The sequence below is a fragment of the Calonectris borealis genome, chromosome 15, assembly GCF_964195595.1.
Source record: "Calonectris borealis chromosome 15, bCalBor7.hap1.2, whole genome shotgun sequence".
In the NCBI taxonomy this organism is placed as follows: Eukaryota; Metazoa; Chordata; class Aves; order Procellariiformes; family Procellariidae; genus Calonectris; species Calonectris borealis.
In genome coordinates, this window is record NC_134326.1 from 1,881,868 (window position 1) to 1,902,957 (window position 21,090).

Sequence of the window (21,090 nt, forward strand, 5' to 3'; positions counted from 1 at the left end):
GAGAGAGCGCATTAAAAAATGCCATAACGAACCTCCACGAGGGAGGGAGTTTGGAGGTGAGGTAGGTATGTTGCCTGAGACCTTGAGGCACCAAATTACTTTGCACAGAGAGAAGGTGATTACTTCTACCCCTGCCTTGAGGCAGGAAAGCAGAGTGCATAGCACAGGTCTTTCTGCCTGCAGAGATCTTGCTGCAGTGATCCAGCAATGAATGCAGAGGCCAACACATTTTAGGAAGTGAGTGGATACAGTGCGATAAAGTGGCACAAGTTACCAGCCTCATAGGCCCTTCTTCGGGTTTCTCGTGTATTGCATCCAGGACATATATCAGTCCCAGGAGATGGCTTCTTTTTTATTCTGTGATCAGTCTCTTTTTCTTGCGCAAAAAGATCTCCGAGCTCAAACTGAGACAGCAGCCACACTGTGGAAAATCAGCTAATTGCCGAGCAATTGAGAAGGATGAAAACATACCCTTTCTCTGACAACCAGAAGAGGTGATGAGAAAGCTCCAGCAAGGATGCTGATACTGTGAATCAGCTTGTTGGACAAGGTTGTCGAAGCACTGCAGAGGCAGGGGCAGGATTCAGGCTGGCTGTCAGTAGGATTGAGCACAGGATGCTGGGGTGGCTCAGATGCAATACAACCTCAAGTCAACAATATCTTAATACTTCAGCTTGCTGCTTTGAGAAATGGGCTGGAGCCAGCCACTGAAATACAAAGTCCTGCAAGTGCCTCCAAATCAACACCAGCTGAATAGAGAGAACAAAAAAACATCCAGGACACAGACTTTGCAGCTTCACTTGATCAACACTTGCAAAGAAACAGTTCTGTGATCACAAGTGCCTCATTATCAAAGGCACCAGCACCAGGGACCATCTGAGCTTTCGCACACTGTAACAGTATTTAGCAAGTATGGGGAATCCCAGGAACAACTCTGGAAAGGGCCACTATGAGGGCGCAGTGAGGTGCCTTCTCATGCAGAGGCCATCTTGCTGATTCAGCAAGATCATCACGTGGACATAATCTTCAGGGGAATGGATCTGCACACCTCAAAGCTCAGTGTTCAGATGTTCTATGTCCTTTGCTGAACTGGGACCTCTGGGTAGGGAGATGCATCTTCACTTCTGGCCAGCCACACAGATGGGGGCATTTTGGTTTTTTGTGGTGCATCAGTCACTTACCAGCAATAGAACAAGCCAGCGAGGCTGCTTCACAGCCACACATAGCTACTATTCCCGATACGTCCCCCTGGCAGAAAAGAACTTCATCCATCTTTGCTTGCTCCAGCCCATGCAGCAAAGCATGAGAAATCACTGTCAGACAACCAGCTAGCACCATCTGCTTGGATCGCGAGCGAGTGAGCGAACAGTGGATTAAATAGATGAGAAGGGATCGATAGTTAGATGAACGGGTAGAGACAGTATGGGAATGGATGGACAGAGGTGGATGGGTGCAGACAGTGTATGAAAATGGAGAGTTGTGCAAGGAGCACAATGGTGGTTAGAGTGCATAAGAATAAATTAGGAAGGATGAGATTGATCTGACGGTGGTTAGACGGGGCTGATCCTGCCGTCCCATTGTTTCAACCCAGTGTAACTTCCCTGTTTACGGTTGGGTTCTTGCCTCCTCTGGGCCTCAGCCATCTGCTGCTGAGCTGACTCACCCAGGATGATCGCAGACCATCTCCTGAAGTGTCCAGGATGGCTCTATCCATCTCCAGAAGACTCTGGGCTGCAGCCTGGCTTTCCTTGGCTGCTGCCAAGTGCCAGCATTAGGAGGCTGGGCAGGTGAGTATGGAGCCGGGTGCTCAGTGGGAAAAGCAGGTGCCATGTGAAAGCCCCAGGAGGAGAAGCAGGTTCCTGGGGGCCAGAGGCCGTGAAGGGTGTCTGTCTGGGGTGCTCTCCCCAGCACTCCCTTTGTGAGGTGTTAAACCACTTGGGCTTCTGGGCTGAAGGCCCCAGGTATCAAACATCTCAGCTGCAAAGTAGTGGGTGGAGTGCATCTCCTGTGAGCTCCCCAGCGTGAGCATCGTGCTCCTAGCAGGCCCTGCTTTTACTCAGGCTCTTTTAACCTCTCCCAACTACTCATCTTCAGAGGAAAAAACCCATACAACTACCTTCATGCTTCAGCGTGAAGTGAGGGTCATTGGTCTGACTGGACCAAGGGATCTGGTAGTGGATGTGTTCTAGGCTGCAGAAACAAAATCACCCCGCTGCAGGGAACAAATCTGCAAACTTTGGGTACCAATGACCCCTGGGCCACGCAAATCTGCTGTGGGCAGACTGGTCACTCTGCAGGTGATGCCAGCGGCTGCTCGTATCTCACAGCTTTTCAGCTCTCCCAGTGCTACTAACATGGCAGTATTGCTAACACCAAACCACAAGCTTGGCATAAGGAGAATATCACAGGCTTTGCAAGATTAATAGTGCTGGACATGTGGAGTTAGGAGCTGCCAGGGATCCCATTTCAAGCTTTGTTCAGTGGCCATGAGAGCTGCTGGCCTGCTTTTTCAACAAAAGCTAAAGCTTATCACATTTCAACGCGAGTCCAGAAGCTGGGCTTTGCTGAAGTACCAAAATGCAACCGTGAGTGCTGGTGATGCATAGGTGTTGATTGGTCACTGTCCTTCCGTGGCCAGCAGTTCCAAAGAAGGAGGTTGAAACATTGAGTTCTGACCACTGATGGTTGAAAAGGAGACATCCCAAAGCTTTGTCTCCAAGGGGCAGAGATGGAGCAGAGGAGTACTTTGTCATAAGATCTCCTGGAGCTCAAACAGCACCAGCAGAGCAAGGTGGAGAGTTGCAACAACCTGGATTATACTACAAGGCTTGTAATGTTTGTTGGTGACTGCTCGCTTTTAAACACCAGCTCCAGGTGATTCTATGAAAATGGAGTGTCTCAGTTTAGAGACAGTAAGTTTCCTGGACAGTTTGGAAACAGGGTCTGAGTGCACCTGTGGTAGAAAATCAACAGTACTAAGGCAAAACTCCAGTGTGGCCAGGTGCAAATCTCATGTTTTAAAGCTAGTCTCATTACTTTTAAGCCAGGACTCAGTATATGTGGTGGTCACTGCTGGAATGGTGAACTAGCCCATTCTAGAGACACTGCTGTAGGGAACTGCCCCTTTACAGAGACATATCATCAACCACCCTTTCCTAACCAAGGGAAGTGCCCACTCCACAGCAATGCACAGTAAAACACTGAAACACACACACACAATATTAAAAAAGGAAACAAAAAGTGATATGCAATATCATTTCAGCATCTTTAACAAAAAGGGGTGAGAGATGAAGCCACACAATCCCAGGTACACTGCAGTTTATGGAGGTTTCTTTACACAAGGAGAACTTCATGTGATGCACACCAGCTGCTAATGGGTTGCTAAGTAGCGAAGGACACTGCACAAGCACTTAGGAATCCAGACAAACAAAAACCTTTTTTTTTAACACAGAGAAAAACAAGTCAAATGCCAGTGCTTTAAAGCAAAACACTAGAATGACTGCACTTACCACCTGATAAAGGATTAAAGAGCAGAAAGAGAAGTTCCAGGAGCAGAAGGAAGAAAAAAAAACAGGAGGAGAAGGAGAAGAAGAAATTAATGTTACACATGCGGAAAAATAAAGAGAAGATTTTTCAAAGAACAGCTCAGGTGTTTCTACACCTGGTCAAAAGAAAGCTATTTTTTCTTCTCCTAGATAGCATGAGATAATTTCTTCTTACCAGGCCTCTTAGCCAGCTTGTCAGTGAAAAATAGAAATGGTAAGGTTTTGGAAGTTTAGGGGTTTTTTGGCCTTTTCAATAATTTCTATCTTCCCAGAGACATATTTTGTATCTTTTTAATTAAAAAAACTAGACAAAATAAGCTTATTTTGGAGTGAAGTTGCATAGTTTGCCTCTGCCACAATGCTGCTTTTGCTGTTGCAGGAAATGCTTTGATGAAAATATTTCCTTGGCTCCAACCATTTCGGATGTTGAAATGAAAGATGAATGCTGTGTGAGACCCTCCCAGAAGCCATTCCCACTGCTATCCCACCGCGTGCAGAGACACTTTGCCTAGACATGTTACTGGCAGCCATGTGGGTGGGAACAGACCCAGTGGCCAGTAACGTTAGTCAAAGGCTGCCCGTTCCCCAGAGGATGAGGCTGCAGCAGCTTAACCAGCTTGGTGCAGGCCACAGTGCACATCTGGAAAGGATGCTCTTGCTGAGACCAGTAATTCCCTTCACTGACTGCAGTGTTCAAACCTGGCCACTGTCATGAAGGCAGTATCTGTGCTGTAATGATGGGGAGGGTCTCCCAGGGGGACTGTCAGGATGGCAGCGGTGAAGCTGGTGGTCTTTGCATCTTTGCCATCATAGGTGAAGAGCACTCATGTAGTGTCCTCTTCCCACTCCCACAGAAAAAGGCTCCTCTCAAAGGTGATTATAAACCAGTAGCAAAAAAAGAGCTAGGTTATGGCCTACTGTGCCCTCATTAACAGGCTAATGAAGAGAAAATCAGGGCAAGTCTCTGCAGATGCACAACAAATCATTACCAGCTGGAGGCAGAAGAGGACTCTGATGATACAGCTTGGAAATCTTGGGATTGTAGGGCAGAAGAAGGGTGTGCAGGTTTCACATGCACAGGCTGCTATAACAAGCTGCCACCCCGCTACAAGTTCCGGGGAGTCTGTGACTCCAGGTCTGAGCTCTCAGAGGGGCTATGAAACAAGGCACCTCAGTGACCCGAGACTTGAGGAGCCCCTCTACCCCTGTAAAGGGGGCATAGCCCTTAGGCTCACAGCCACACTCTATGCCTGCACCATAAGGCTGGAGAGCAGGGAGGAGATCTGGGTCAACGGTGCCTAAACCTTCCACAGCACTGAGCAGGGCGCAGAGTCCATGCACGCTCCCAGATGTACGCTATGGCAGGGGTCTTCAAAGGCACACAATGTCCCAGTGCTGTCCCCTATGCCCAGTCCCATCTCCCCTCTGCAGTTATTTTTCCTCCCACTCTGCTCTCTTCTCTACACTCTGGTTGACCTTTTAGGAACAAATCCAACCTATGCCGCCTGAAAGAGCCTCTAAAAGGTGGTGAGAGATCTTCTTAACAGCCTCTGCTGTTTTCCAACCACACCTTTGGGCACTGGGCTCTGCTCACCCTGCTCTTTGTCCAGAGGCCTCTCTGATATGAAACTCTCCAGTGGCTGTCTGTTACATCTTGGGGAAAAGGAACAGCTGGGACTTACTTTGTCTTTTGGGAAGGAAAGATCAAATCTAGACCTGTATGAAACCACTGACGCCCTTGCAGCAGTTTCTGGGATGAGGGGAGCCTCGGGTGTCTGCACCACAGAAAAGAGCAGCACAATTGCCAGCTCCAGAGACTGGTGGTGCAGATCCCTCCATGAGAGCTCCTGGGAGAGGGCTGACGCATGCAACAGGTCCTGGGAAGGAAGCTGCATTGCCTGTGCCTGTATAAGATAACCGATGTCAGCAGGAGATATGCCTTTGGCCTGAGTGTGGAGTGACACTAAGAGGACTGTCCCCAGGTCTGGGCCTGGCAACCAAAGTTTCCCGTGGAGCTGGTCAGAGTACTCTCTGCCAACCGATCTCCATTTTCCAGCAACACATCCTGCATAAGGGGACAGACCTTTATACTGGGAAGGAAAAATGGAAGGATGCATCTCGAGTACTACTTACATGGCCATGAAGGTCTGTATTTAGCAGCATCAGGGCACAGGTGAGCGTATGAATCCCATCTGAAACACACAACAGTCAGATGGCTGTGATTACTCCCCTTCCCACACGGTTCCCATGTTTGCTGTCTTGGCAGCCCACCCACTGCAAAACCAAGGCTAGTTGCTATGTCTGAGACCCTTAAAGAATACCTGTTTCTTTCAACTGTGCAAGACAGTTTAAAGATAAAAATAAAAATCCCCTTTTCCTTCAAACTTTACCTTTTCCTGAAATGATCACCAGGTAATTGGCTTTAAAGCAGTTTTGTCAACGGCTTTCTAAAGACCAGACTTTCTGCTGAGTCTTCCTCCATATCCATTTTGTGCCAACGCCATTGCAGAATGGGGCAGAGACTCTGGCAAACAGAGCTAGTTTCCCCCCAGCTGATCACAGTCACCTCATGGATTTGTCCTGAGGTCTTTAGCCATCATGCCCGGGCAGCCTGTAAGCTCGAGTTGTTCAACAGACATTACTACAAGTGAGTGCAGCATTTTTGGCGCTCTGCCTTAATGAATCTCACATGAAGTTTTCCGTCCCTTTGAGACAGCACAACCACCACTTCTGTACCAGGTAGCCTGGTGGCTTGCTGTTATTTCAAAACCATGCTGTGTCTTGAAGCTGGTCAAGGTCAAGAGACTAGTCTCCACGCAGCACCTCACAACAGTGAGATGCAAATGCGCTCTGGCACATGAACTGATCCTTGCAAGGACCTCACCTTGCAAGGGCTAGAGAGCACCAGGGAGGAGGCGGGGCAGAAATACTACAGCCTTGGTCTTTGGCCCTGCCCTTGGCATGACTTGGTGTGCTCACACAGATGGGCTGCTCCACAGACCAAGCCAGACATGACATGATGCTCCTGGCTCATCTCCCTTGTGCATCCTGCTCTGTGAATTGATGCCGTAGGGTCAGGCTGTGACTTACCCCCAGGCCTGGCTGGGGAAGTGACACTGGTCTCTTCTTGTGGGGGTAGATGTGCAGCCACAGAGAGACAGCTGTGGCCCGTCCCCATCCCAGTCAGCCACTAAACAAAGGCACCATTTGTGTGGAATAGTGACAAGCCTTGAGCACCCCATGCTCAAGGCCAAGCTCTACGCACTGCCAAGTAAAGGCAACCAAACACACGAGCCCAGGATGAAGGCAACTGAGCACATGAGCTTCTCCCTTTCCTGGAAGTAGTATGGTCTCTGAAGAAGGAAGGGTTTCTCATGGGAACATCACGTATTTCTCTATGAGGGCTGACAGTCCTGGGGACATGGTGTGATGGACATCCCCCTTCAAGAGAGAATCACTTCCCAAGAAAGATGCTTCCTTCACTTTCACAAGAAGCAGCTTTGGGCTTAGGACAACGTGCCTCCCCAGTGCATATTTTGGAGTCTCTGTGGGAGGCTCTGGGCTGACATCTTCATCTGGCTTTACTGTACCACTCTGGTCAGGTAAATCATGTCCCACATGGCCCCAAGGTGGAGCTGGTGTCCCAAAACCTGCTATTCTCTCGCCGTTGCTTGGCTCAGTTGCATTCACTTTTTCTCTCGGTTCACGCAGTGTCACAACACAACCATATAGTTCTTCCATGTCTGGGCTTCATCAGTACAGGAAAGCACTAATAATGTGTCCAAGACACCACTCTCTGGGAGAAAAACCAGCCACCCCACTCAGTGGTCAGCAGGTCAGAGCTTCTGCCACCCTCATCTGCAGCATCCCATCATACAGGCTGAAGTGACCCTTGGTGTTGCAACAGCCATGTCTCCATCAGAGGGGGAGTTATTGAATCAGCATGTAGCAATGCCCTGAAATGTCTTACAGGGCCTTAAGACCTCCTCAGCCACCTGACCATCTCCAGACAAAACTGCCTTGACTTTATCATGCCTCTATGCCAATAGACCATCACGGCCAAAGGTGTTTCTTTAGAAATCTAGATAACACACAGTGGCTCAAATTTCATCTTGGTGGAACATCCTTTGCAAGTTTAGGCTGGATGCAACAAGAAGGAACTGCTTCCTGAAGAAAGAGCTTGCAATAGCTTTCTCAAATTACCACGCATCTAGTGCACGCTTTTGCAGTATCTGCAAAAGATGTGACCTCAAGGAGCCACTTTGCTTCCCTCCATTGCATCAGCTTCAAGTAGTTGGATTACAACTGTATTTTTCAAGCCCCATTCAATTCCAGTACTGAGTGCAGCTCTGTCCTGCTTGGGACTCATTCAGTTTACATTTGGTCTGCAGTAAGTGGTCCTGCCCAGCCTTGTGAAATGTGCTGCCACCATCACAGGCAATGCTGTGGGCCTAAATGTTAATGAACAGGTCATGACAGCAGCAGCAGTAATGTGTTTCAGATCCAGTTTTCCTTACTCTTAATAGTTTTGTATTGTTCGGGAGTGTAACATTTTTAAAACAGGTCCTACCAGCAGCAGTGACATCTCCACTGAGGGCCATGCAGCTATGGAAGAGTTTAATTTTCTGGCTTCATTCCTGCTTGCATGAGCAGGCACCTTCTCGCAGAGTGCTCAGAACTGGGATCTAATTTCTCTTCTGAACAGTTACCGTAGCACGGCTCCACCAGCAGCTTTGTAACCCACATTGCCATGGCAAAGCTTGCGTTTTGTTTGACTTGTCACTGCCCTCCAAACATCCTCATGCTGAAGGGTGTGGGACGGAGTGGGAGATCTGACCCTCTGTGCTCCAGCTCAGCCTGTGCTCAAGGTGGTGTGTGCGTGCCCTCACAGTGGGTGTTAGACAGCTGAGGACCAGAGGGGGAGCAAGGGGAGAAAGAACTCCTCTGTAGGAGTGGGGTGGGTGCAATATGGTTGGGGATCACTTCCAGCGGGAGGTGTTGAAGAGGGTCAGGACTTGGCTATGGGATATTTCAGTTGGGGACTGCTGCTGATAATTCAGCCTGCAGCTTAATGTCTACAGGTGGAGGACCCTTCGCAGGGGAAGGTCCTCTTTGGATCAGTGGGGGAGAACATCACACAAACACAGGGAAATGAAATCTAAACCTGGACTTTATTGGGATACCACTGATAAAAACAAAGAGGTCATTCTGTTTTGAGAACAGCTTGTGTCCAGTTAGCTTGGCAGAGGGACTGGAGGGCTCAAGTGACACTAGGCACTGCTGCTATTTGGGAAGCCTGCAAGGCAGTGACAAGCAGGAGCTCTCAGACACAAGTGGCACAGTACATGCTGCAGGGGTGGAGGAGGACAACTGGCACTGCAGCCTGATTTCCACCCATGGGGGCATTTCTAGATGCCTGTAAGCAGGTGTGTAGAGACATTCATGTAAGTGTGAACATGGGCATGCTCATGAATGGATGTGTGCATGTGCACGTGTACCAGGAATAACCTTTCCCATTTAAAAATGTCAGAATAAACTGTATCTACTTAAAAAAAATAACGGAGGGGGGCTGGAAGTAGCTACAAAATTTGCAACTCCAGTGAGCCCAGAATTTTACCCAGCTGTGCTTCCTCCTGCTGCAGTTATAGATGCAAGGAACACAACTCCTGTGTGAGGCAAGCCAACAGCATTCCTCAATCTGAATGGAAATGTCTTCTTCCATTCAACGGACAAGGTCTTGGGCTGAGCTAGCACCAGTCACTCATTTGCCCACTGCCAGCAACCACTTTGCAAGCCACGACTGCAGTAATTTGCAGCCCCTGAGAACACTCACCACTTCCCCTGGTGCTGGGCAAAGCATGGCCACTGATCCAGGCTACAGCTGAGGAGCTTTCAGCACAGCTCATATGCACCTGGGAGGACAAGGCTCCCTGGGAGCCCACACTCAGACCCTCGGAGAGCCCCCCTGGCTCTCTTGGGGGGGTCTGTGCGGCACCTGGTGTCCCCCGTCTCTCCCAGGGCAGGGATAATCAGCAGGGCAGGATCCCAGAGAAGGGGAGAAACTGCAGCCTTGCCCAGCGGGTGCTACGCAGACCCGGCTGTGGACGGCCGGTTTTACACTCAGGCTCTGACACAGGTGCACTGTGAGTGTGCAGTGGACACCAGAGCCAGGGAAGGAAAGCGGTACCTTCAGACGTGCTCTCCCCGGGGTTGCACTGGCAGTATCGCCGGGAGAAGTGAATCAGCACCCGCTCCCGCTCCTGTGTCTCTCCCATCAGTGGGAACGCTTTCAAGAACGTCCTGCAAAGAGAAAGTGATACTTAAAGATGTCATGGATCAATCTGCTGGGCAGCACCCATGCTAAGGAGGGAGATGGAGGGGGTCCTCAGAGCCCAGGAAGGCGTTTGTCCTCCCCCCAGCCTGCGCACCCCTGGGCCCCTGCAAGTGCCGTGCAAAAGGTGTCTACGGAGCCAGCCCTGAGCTGTGTAGGGAAACATGCTGCCAGCTGAGACCTGACCCACCTCTGGCTTGATGGCACCAGGATGGGTTGTCCGTCCCCAGGGAAGAAGTTGCTCCCACTTGCTCTGATTTTGTACGGGATGGGATTCCTGGGAAAGCTGCTCTCCACCATGGGGAAGCAGGTTGTGGGCCCTCCTGTCAAAGCCCGCTTTTGGTGGCCGTAGCTTGTGCCAAATGTGACACCAAAGCAAAGATTAAACGACAACCTGGAGCTCCCCCCAGTCCCTGCTCCTATCACATGGGCAGCCTCCACAGCGTCGGGAAGCCCGAAGGAGAAACCCACCGCGCTGCTCCGCTCTGTCCAGCCCAGGCCCTACGCGGGAGTGCCAGAGACCAGCTCACCTGAGTGCTTTGTCAAGGGTCAGGCCAGTGAAGTCAAAGAAGCTGAGATACTCCTCTGCTACCAACTTGCTAAATTCGTTACTGTAATTAAAGAGGGAGTAGTCAGCCCTTTCATCAGGGAAGAAGACACTGTCTACAAGAGGAACATCAGACTGCTGCCTCCTGGCCAGCCCAAACTCCCAGCGAGACACTGCAGACCCAGGGGGACTGTGATCCCAGACCCAGGGGGACTTTCTCCTAGCTTGAAATGCCGCTGGAAGACCTCCAAAGGGCTCTAACGTGCCCACAGCCTAGCACTGCGTGGCCAGCCCTAGACACCTGAGAATGAGATGTGGGCCCCCAGTGCCCCCCTCTGCTGTGCTGCTGGCCACGCAGAGCCTCCTCCCAAACCAGCCAGGAGGAGGAGGCCATAAGGATGTCCTGTGCTCATCAGGCACCTTCTCTCCTACCTAGTCCTCTCCCATTGCTGGACGTGTGCCCTCCTCCTACCGCAATATTCCTGCTCTCCACTCCATGTTGGCTCCCATCCCACCCTCTCACCACAGCACCTTGCTCGCATGTCAGATGGATGCCCCTGGGAACTGGAGCAGGAGAGCTCAGCCAAGCTTCTGACCCTGCTCATCACTGAATGCTTCTCCAGAAACCATTCCCCTGCCATGTTTTTGAAGGATGCTTGGAGACGTGTTGCCTTTAAAGCCAAAATGGGTGCTGTTAAGTCCCTCTATCTACACAACTCAGGTAGCAGAAGTGCAGAAATAATCAATGAATGCTGGCAAGAAATGGGAGATGATCTCAAGATGCTCAGCCTTTGCCATATACAATTCCTTTTCCTTCTCCCCACAAAATGAAAAGCGTATTGCTACACATTGCACATCCAGTTTCACCCAGGACATGTTACAGGCGAACTCATTGCTTTTCCTACAGCATTGTTTCATCTTCTGCTGTGAGGTGGATGCTGTAAAGCCTCTGGCATGGATGCTGTTTGGAAGCACGACACACAGCGGGATCAAGCAGAGCAGCGTGACAGCTCCAGGGGAGAAGTCCAGGCTGAGTTTTGAGAGGCAGAACATAAGTATTGGTGCTGGAGTTTGTGCAGGAGACTGTTTCAAAGCCATGTGAAGCCACAAGGCCTCACACTCATAAAACAATCTTATCGTTTGGGATTGCTAGCTCTGGGAAAGAACATGTCCTCATGGCCCCATGGCCCCCGAGTTAGTCTGTCTGAAGCAGTGCCACATTGACTGGCGTGCAGATTCCTGCTAGCTTCCCAGGGACACTGCTCCACTTGTCCTGAAACTTCACCGCAAGGTGATGTGAGATGCAGAAGATGACCACGTGTTTGTGAAAGGAGATGTCACCACATCTTCACCCCTGTGCCAAAGAATGAGCAGAACCAAGCAAGTCCCAGGCCTCCTCTGGGATCCTCTCGGCTCTAAGTCTGCAGAAGACCTCATGCATTGGCTGTGCCAGTGCTGGGAACTAGCCAGCACTCTCCCTTCCACAGGTCAGGTCCCACTTCACACATGCAGCAGTAGACTCCCAGAAGAAAATGTTTGATTCCTTCTGTTTGGGCACCTGTTTACAAGGTCTCCTGGGAGCCTGCTTGGGCACTCTGGGCACTGGGCACACAGCAACAACTGCCACGTCCTGCAGCACTGCAACGATCAACAGGGGAGGACAGTGTCTGACTCCCCCCACTTAACTCAAGCTGGGCTTGAAGGACCGGCCTTGCCCAAGACTCCCTAAAGCCAAAAGACTTGGCATGTCTATAGCCCAGCACAGACCTTGGTTGGGCTGAGTTGCTCTTGAGATGTCTCCATGGCCTACACTGGGAGCTACACCCTAATTTACATTCCTAACTAGATCTATAGTCAGACAGGATGAACGTGAGTGGGAGCTCCCCTTCACCCCACTCTCCCATCAGGGCAGTCCGGGAAGGTAGGCAGGCCTTGCTGCCTGTCCTTCAGCTCACTGGGTCTTGCTGAAGGTCAGGAGTCCATAGGGAATTTGTGACCCCGAGGACAAGTGGTCTGTGTCAACTGCTGTGGTGACAACAGTCCCCATCCTGGGTGCCCATCACGCCTTCCCGTGGGCCTCACTTGGTTCCTCTCGGCTTGGAAAAGCTCCAGGCAGGGACTGCCAGCTCTGCCGAGGGAACCAGACAGTGTTGCAGGACACCTGAAGGCAGCCAGCCCCCAGGAAGCAAAAAACTCCTGCGTCTAGCCAGGGGCTCAGTGACATTGATGGGACCCTTCTCCCTGAGCTCCAGAGCCAGTTAACATGCCCCAGGCATGCCTGGGACACAGAGTTCCAACACTGGCCAGGGCAATTCCATGGCCTACACTAAGGTGGGCTTAGGTGCTTGCCCTGGTTTCCTCATTCAAGAATTGGCCTTCTCTCTCTCTGTGCCAGTCCCAGCCCCTCCTGCAGGAACGGGTGACGCTTCCACCATGCAGCTCAGACACGACGGAGACATCCCCACAAGAACAGCAAGGCGTTTCCCATGGGGACATGTCCAGCATCCTCTAGCTGGTGGCCCTGCCACACAGACAGCCTCTACAGACCTCCTCTCACCTTACACCCCAGCTTGACACTTCCTCCCTCTGCTTGGTTTGGGAAGGTCCAGGCACCAGGAGTGCTTACTGCCCTGCCTGGGTCACAAGGCACCCCGGGGGTAACACAGGAGCCCTGGCCTTTTCTCCCGGTTTCATTCCTGCGTGGCTGGACGTGGACAGATGTGTGTTGCTTTACAGCCTGAATCACGCTGTCCTACAGAGCTAAGCCTGTATTGTCCAGGATCCCTTTTGTGCCACAACCACCTGGGTCAAAAAAAGATTGTCCATAGGAAGTTTGACTAAGTAAAATTCACCTAATCTCCAGGGGAGGAAAATACGCTATGTGCCCATGCCATACTGCCCATGGGACTCTGACAGACCCCCAGTTCTCAGTGCACTGCGATGCTGAAACTGTGCTCTGCTGCCGGCTCTGTTGCTGCCTGCGTGGTTTTGTGAGCCCAGTGCTCTCTTGGGAAACCTTGCAAGGAAGAGCCTGGCACTACCATCTTCATGGTCTGGCAGCTGAGACAGCTCAACCTCCGTCCAGCAAGAGACGTGTGACCGTGGGTAGTGACCGAGCTGAGACAATGCCACAGACAAATCCAGGAACAAGAATCTTCCATGCAGAATTCAGTTGCCAAAACACATGCTCATCAGAGAGACAAAGGTGATTTCTGGATTTGAAGTCAACTTCACCGAATCGTGTCAGCTGGAAAGAAACTATTTTGAGATATCCAACCTCCATGTCCTTGTTCATCAAGCCTTTCCTACTTGTTTGACAATGATGAATGGTTTTGGGTTTGGGTTTGGTTTGGTCTTTTTGAAAATGTTCACAAAGAAAAAAAAGGGGTTCAAATGAGTTAAAAAGCTTTAAAATGAGATTTTACTTTTTGAACAATCCTCCTAGCCAGTCCACCTCCTACATGGCGCTGGCCTGAAAGCATCACTTAAACTTACCCTACTCCCACCACTGCAGGTTGGTCTTACATCATCTTAAGCGAGCAAGACCAACTTAAAACACACCTATCCTCATCCTTCTTCCTTTCCTGCTCTGCAAATGCACCTGCTTGGTCCAAGAGCCTGCAGCCCTATCTAGTTCTTGTGCTGGGAAATGATTCAGATGTCAAAAACCCAGCTGATCAAAACAAACGTTTTCTTTTAGAGGCTGTGTCAATTCCCAAATGTGGGTCACCAAACAGCTTTCCAAGGTGTGAGGATTGCAGGTGTGAGTGAGGACTGCAGGAACTACCAAAGGGACACACTCAGATGCACTCCCAGAGACCAACTGCTTGAAACTTCCCTCACTCAGTGAGCTGGCATGGCAAATTTGCAAGAAAGGGGAAGGATGCTAGACCTGAGGCAGCAGCAACCAGCAATGCACCTGCTACAAGAACCACAGCAAAAGAAGAGAACAAGGATGCTGCCAGGTGATACAAAGAGCCTCTCTAGGAGATCATTCATGGGCTCCTTCTGTCCCAGGACTAAGCTGGGAGTCACAGACAATCCTTGGTACTGAAAGCTTGGGTATTTGCTGAGGGACAGTTGTGTCCTGCTGATCTGGACAGGAGTGAGACATTTCAAGGACAGAAAAAAAACCCCAGCAACACAGATTATATCTGATCCAGGAGAAGGATGATGGGGATTGGTGTCCTCACACCCACTGGCATCCTAAAATAATCTGTTACTGGTACACTCGTTACTGTTCTGTCTCTTAGAAATTTCTGTAACTCTCCCACTTTTGAATCAACACTTTTTATTTCCCTTCTGCCTTGCCCAGGCAAGTCTACCAGTTGAGGCGCTTGGACCTCCAGTGTGTACCCTGCTCTCTATCAAACCCTTCCTGCCATCTGTGCAGACTAGGCCAGGAGACACTGCAGCAAGAAGATTTTGGGGTGCAGACATTAAAAACCTGGGGACTGGCAGGGAGCCCAGTGCAGATCCAAGTCTGGATCCCAAACCCTTCAGCCTGGGGATTGCTTTAGGCGGGGTCTTGCTGGGCCTTTACCAAACACAGGAAGCTCTTGGTTCTGGCGGGCAGCAGCTTGTGGCAGTTAATGTCCAACACAGGCAAGCAACATGCAGGATTCAGATTGCAAGGGCATTGGACCTGGACCAGTTTCAACTGCAAGGATCTCCAACATCCCCGACTCCATCTAGCAAGCCCTTGTAACAGCAGGCTTGTCCCTTCCTGCCTTTGTCCTGTCCTCCCAGTACAACCAGTGCTCCCCCAGACCATCCCCACCACAGCTGTGTTTCTGCTGGCCATGCTCAACGCTGCCGTCTCAGTCAACCCCCTCATAGGGTTGGCTGCAACCCAAAGCCCCACTTACTTTTTCCCGAGCTGGCGTGCCACATCGCAGCGCTTGAACCCTTCGAGGTTGTAGAGGCGCTTGGCCAGCCTCTTGGCAGCCTCGCTATCTGCCCTGCAGCCGTTCGCCAAGGTGTCCGTGCTGCCCTGGTCAAGCTGCTCCGTGCTGCCCATCTCGGAGTCGGAGTCTGACAGTGCATCTTTCAAGCTGGCGTCGCTACACAGAAACAAGAAACAATTCAGGGAGCAGCAATATGACTTGATGAAACCCACAGAAAATGCCACATTTTGATTTCTTCTTGTCCTAACCAAAAAATATGAAAAAACAACAACATGTTTGTGAACTGGACAAACCCTCTTTCATTTCAGGTCAAATGAAATAGTTTAATTTAATAGTTTAATAGTTTAATTTCAAATTTGTAGAAAAAGATTGAAGAGAAGGTGACTGATCCCTGAGAAATGAGGATGTATCCATTCAAAGCAAGCAGCCCCAACACCTTTTTAAGCTTCCTCTCTCTCCGCTGGTATGGAAAGGGGTACCAAGTTCTTCCAGAGCTGTGGACGTTCAGGAAATCTTAGGGATAGATGGTATGCTTTTCAGTTCAGATTATTGCCGAGGATGAGAAACTGCACTTACACAATGCCCATGGGACTGTGAGCCCAGGCCCGCTGCCGCTGGTGGGCTGCTCCTCTCCCAGCTGCCGCTGGCGTTGTGGCCAGCAGTTCCCACAGACAACAGGCTGAGCGGCCCCACTGGCACGTGTAGGTGGGGCTGTGTCTCTGTGTTTTCTTGCCCAAGGCCAGATACGGCATTATGGCACCTATTTGCAGGTTTTGGGGCAGCGTGGCTCATGGAAGGCCTGATAGCTAGCTGGAGACACGGCCGCGCTCCAGCCCTCCCATGACCTGGCTGCTCACCACCTGGCTTCCTCATGCAAGGAACTGCCCTGCAGATGAGCTGCTGCCTGCCGGGGGCGATGGTTTGGGTCTGAGCTGGTCCAGAGGATGAAGCCTCTGCTGATCTCCTCACTGCCCGCAGAAGAATCTTTGGGGAGGCCTCTCAGGGGCACCCCGTCCTAAGTGAAACCTTGAGGCTTCCCTGCACGTCAGAGCACACTTGGGAGTGTGCCTGGCTGCCGCCAACCCGCCAAGGCCTTCTGCAGATGTCAGGCAGACAAGGCGGTGGCCTGCCCAGAGCAGCCCCGGCTTTGCCTGCTGTAGGAACAGGAGGGACCTGTAGCAGCCAGGTGAATGGTGGTGCCCTCCAGAGCAAACGTGAGCACAGAGTGCTGAGCCTGGGCTTTTCTTGGGCTCGCAGGGCTCCTGCAGGACCCCGCAGCTCACCTGCAGGTTGGGGTCCCGGGTTTGAGAACAGGTTGGGCTCAGACAGAGGCCTGCTGGGGACAGGCTGGTTAGTGCCACGGCACCTTGGTCCCCAGCTGCAGTCCTAGCCTACAGGTAGGAAAGTTTTTCCTGCTGGTGTTCGGCCTCTCTGCCATGACAGCACATGAAAGGAGCGCAAAGGGAAAAAAAGCAGCTCCATCTCCATCACGTCCTCTGAGCCTTGCTCCTGGACTGGGACCCCATAAGACAAGGAGCCCTTTGCCCGAGGAATTCCCAGCCTGCCTTACCTGATGGAGTTAATGATCTTGGTGGCATCTTCCTCCGACCCTTCCACGTGGAACCCATTTGGGATACTCTTCAGGGACAACCGGCTCAGCACGTTCTCCGACCTGCTGCTGGTAATTGAGTGTCTGAGAGGGCTCCCAAAATCCCCCTCCACTGGCTTTGCTGCTGCCTGCTCTTGCTTATCAGCAGCCATGTGGTGAAGGGCTTCTCTCTGCTGGGCTACCAGTTTCTGCTCCAAGAGCTCTGGGCTTTCCTTGACCCTTTGCTGGATCAATGGGGTGAGTGGGGCCTCAAAACTGACACAGCTGTCTGTCTCGTCTGTGAGAGAGAGGACATCCAAAGAGTCCAAGCTGCTGTAGTATGTTCCCTTCATAAGGTCAGACTCAACGATCTTCTCAAAGGTCGAGCTGAACCCATCCCTGATGTCTTTGAATTGAAAATGCTCCTTGTCATCCTCACTGTAGCTCAGCTTGGCATCTCCAGAAGCAAACCTGGACCAAAAGGGGAAATGCAGAAAATACTGTTAAGGTAATTGCTTGCACTGTTCCACTTGGAGCTAGGAGGCAAGAGAAGAGGCAGAAATGGAAGCTGTGATTATAGGCCCTCGGGACCTTTCTGTGGTATAACCTGCCTGGTTCCCTATTCTATTACAAGCTTCCAGAGCTGAAAAAGGCACAGTTTTATGATGAGCAATCCCAGGTGCCCAGCCAACCCTTAATTTGGTCATGCCCCAGTAAAAAGCCAGACCTCTGAACTGGAGACGTTTGCATCTGACACCTGCTACTGGATCCACTGCCAGAATGGATTTAATCTGCAGGTTATCTCTCACTTCAAGTGCTCCAATTATGGCTACTTCAAAAGCATAAATATCCTTAAGATTGAGGCCATTTCATCTAACTTTGAATGTCGGCAGCAAATGTCCTTGATCCCTTTTATAGCAGAGAAAAAGCAGAAGCTTTTAGGGAGCAATTCATATGCTGTAACTTAAGCCTTTTTTCTTAGATGAGGCACCCTAGAAGTGCAAGGCACCCTACAAATAGTTTTCTCTCCACTGAGAGGGATGTAAAAGGCGATGGACACACATTCAGGCAGGGGAGGCTCCATGTCACTTTACAGCTAGCCTGGGGGATTCAGGCGTAGCGTTACAGGCATGAGAGGAGGCTGTGAAATGCATGAACCTCCAAGCCTAGCTTCCCGGTAAGCATGGATGATTCTCAGCAATCCCAACTGTTGGCTTTGAATGCAGGGGCATTCATTCCAGTGTACATCTCAATACAAACCCATGCTGGGAGAATTCATCTGAGTCAAATCCAGCAACACCCGCTGTGCTGGGAGCCCTGGAGAGCTGGGAGGGCTCAGTCCCTCCTGGAATAGACCAGGCTGCAAGGACCTGCCTAAAGCACCCCGGGTTTCTCAGGTGAAGCTAGCCTCCCCGCTTCCAGCAGACGCTGCTGTCATTGGCTTTGTCACAACCTGGCATTTCATGCTGTGACACGGGTGAAAGCTAGGGGAAGAGTAAGCTGCTTTTCCTCTGCCTGTGATGGAGTTAACTTTCTTCATAGCAGCACATATGGTGCTGTGGTTTGGATTTGTGCTAAAACAGTGTTGATAATGCACCAATGTTATATCTATTGCTGAACATGCCTGCAGAGCGTCAAGGCTTTCTCTATTTTTCGCTCCCCAGCAAGTAGGCTGAGGGTAGGCAAGAGGCTGGGCAGGGACGCAGCTGGGACAGCTGACCTGAATTGACCAAAGGGATATTCCATGCCATATAATGCCATTCTCAGGAAAAAAAAAAAGTGGGTTTGTTCTTTCGAAATAGCCATAGCTCAGAGACTGGCTGGACATCAGTCTGCTGCTGGGAGGTGGTGAGTGATTGCTTTTGCATCACTTGGTGGGTCTTTTTTCTCTCTTTCCTTCACTTATTAAATTGCTTTTATCTTGACCCACAAGTTTTCTCGCTTTTGCTCTTCTAATTCTTTCCCCCATCCCACAGGGGAGGGTGGTGAGCAAGTGCAAGGATAGGTGCTTAGTTGTTGGTTGGAATCAATCCACTGCACCTCCTCACTATGGTTGCCTCAGTTTGGAAACTCTGTGTCAGCATCGTGGCTGTGCCTAGTGCCTCTCCTAACGAGCATGGCCTCACTTTGCAGTAGACTACGTTTCCCTGAGATGAATTCTGGGGGGGGATCAGGGATGAGCAAGTTTCTTGTGCCAGCTGAGGAGACGCTGTACCTGTGCATGCCCAAATCCAGCTACTGTTGGTAATGTTTCCTACTGGGCGCCAGTGACAGCCCACTCCCAGCCTTGCAGAACATCACCTGGCACAGAAGAGATTGGAAGTGGATCTTGGGAGGCAGTGGCTCTAGCACAGAGGCAGCAAAGCACTTGTGAGCCAAACATGGCAGAGCCATGAAAGTGTCTCCCAGGAGTCCGGACACTTCTCAATGCACTTTACAAACCAGCTCAGTCTTTTTAGGTGTGGAAACTGAGGCACACACCGCACTCCATGGAATTGCTCAAAGCAAAAGCAAAGAGAGGTAGAGAGATATAGCTGTCTCCACCAGCAGACAGCAGAGAACAGGGAAAGCTGTCCCCCTGACATCCCCCACAGCCAGCCACATGTTTCCAGCTCCCAGCTATATCTGCAGCTTACAGATGCCCTGATCCAGAGACATTCAGCCCATTTTGTCCAACAGACACAGGCTCCCTGGTTTCACAGTGGAGATGGACCCCTGAACATCACTGCCATGCCTGGGCAGAGGCTCAGTGGAGCCCTGAAGCCGGGTCTACCCATACCATTACAGAGTCTGGGGTGCATATTTCCTTCTCTCAAGGCAGGAGGGATTTGCTTGTATTTCCACTGCACAGCTAAGCAAGTAGCAAGGAGGGAAGGCTGCCTCTTGAGCAGAGAGCAGGTTAATAAGGCCCAGAATTTACTGGCCCAGATATACCGATGTAGTGTCATCCATCCCTGGAAACCCTAGCCCTTCAAAATGCCTCAGGCAGGGTGGAAGATGGCTGGCCATTTCAGGACACAGTGGCCCTAAGGGCTAGGGAATGTACACCCTGCCACCGATGATAACAGACCCACCTGGGAACCATCATCATCATTTTTGTGGAGCAGCCAGTTCTCATGGACAGCACAGGATTCACCATGCCTGAGCGGTGCCTGATGCTCACATGGACCAGTTGTCCTCCAACACCCTCATCAGCATGGGCAGCAAGAACTCAGCATTTACATGAGCACTAATGCCCTTCACATAGGGAAGCCCTCAAGGTTAGCACCCTTGTTTGCTACACCCAGTGTGTTTAAAGACCCAAGCCTGCAGGATAGGAGGTTCTCTGCCAACAGGGATCTCCTCACCCCAAGAATCCACAACAACCAAAGACATGAGAGGGGATACAGTGGACAACTAATAGAAAACCAGTGTAAGGAGGGAAGACTGCAGAGGTGCACATAGCCCCGTTGCGGCAGTAAGGAGCGGGCACAAGTCAGCTACCAGACTTCTTGTCCCCCATCTCTGAAAGAAAAGTGCACTTGGGGAAGGATTTGAACAAAGGTAGATTTTCCTGCTTCTAATGTGCCATTGAAGAGGAGAGGACAAATCAGTGCTCTCAGTTTTCTTATTTCTCAGTGTCCCAAGAGCCTGAGGAACGCAAGCGGGACAGGGTCCCATGAATTGGCTACGCCACGCTATCTTCCCTTCATGATGCTGGATGCCAGGCCAGCAGGCTGGTGAGCTGCGGCAGGAACAGGGGATCCTGGTGCAGCAGGGAGCAGGACAGACCCACCTGAAGGTCTGTGTGAGGAGGAAGACAACCATGCGTGGCTTACACTACGTTCATGAGACCTGACAGGCCCTGACAAACAAGTTTTTGCACCCTTTGAAAGTTCCCTCTGATGTCTGAGATGCTGTTTTCAAACCTAGCTCTGCAACCACATGGGTAAAAGCTTACATGAATCTGTAGACCCACATAATCCCTTGATTCCAAGAGCTCAGGGCTTAAGAAAACTCTCACTCAGTTCATCAGAGCTGACCATGCAGCAAACCAGACGTAAGCAGAAACGAGGCAGACAGCAACAGCTCCACAGACTACCTGCTGCAGCCCAAAGGCCCCTCATCCTCAGGAACGCTTGTCTTCACAAATCCATCCAGGGTGAACTGCAGTGCCTGGCCATGACTTTGTG

The 21,090-nt window shown here is 50.9% G+C and overlaps 1 protein-coding gene across 1 annotated transcript in view; it reads right to left on the bottom strand.

The window, feature by feature from the left end:
• Nucleotides 1-21,090, bottom strand: part of PSD2 (pleckstrin and Sec7 domain containing 2) — a 43,516-nt gene that overhangs the window by 15,810 nt on the left and 6,616 nt on the right. Inside the window, exons 3-7 of the mRNA XM_075163853.1 lie at nucleotides 16,901-17,389; nucleotides 15,292-15,486; nucleotides 10,407-10,487; nucleotides 9,733-9,845; nucleotides 5,679-5,737 (exon numbers count right to left, since the gene is read on the bottom strand). Coding sequence (XP_075019954.1) covers nucleotides 5,679-5,737; nucleotides 9,733-9,845; nucleotides 10,407-10,487; nucleotides 15,292-15,486; nucleotides 16,901-17,389 — 937 coding nt within the window. The remainder of the gene's footprint in view (nucleotides 1-5,678; nucleotides 5,738-9,732; nucleotides 9,846-10,406; nucleotides 10,488-15,291; nucleotides 15,487-16,900; nucleotides 17,390-21,090) is intronic.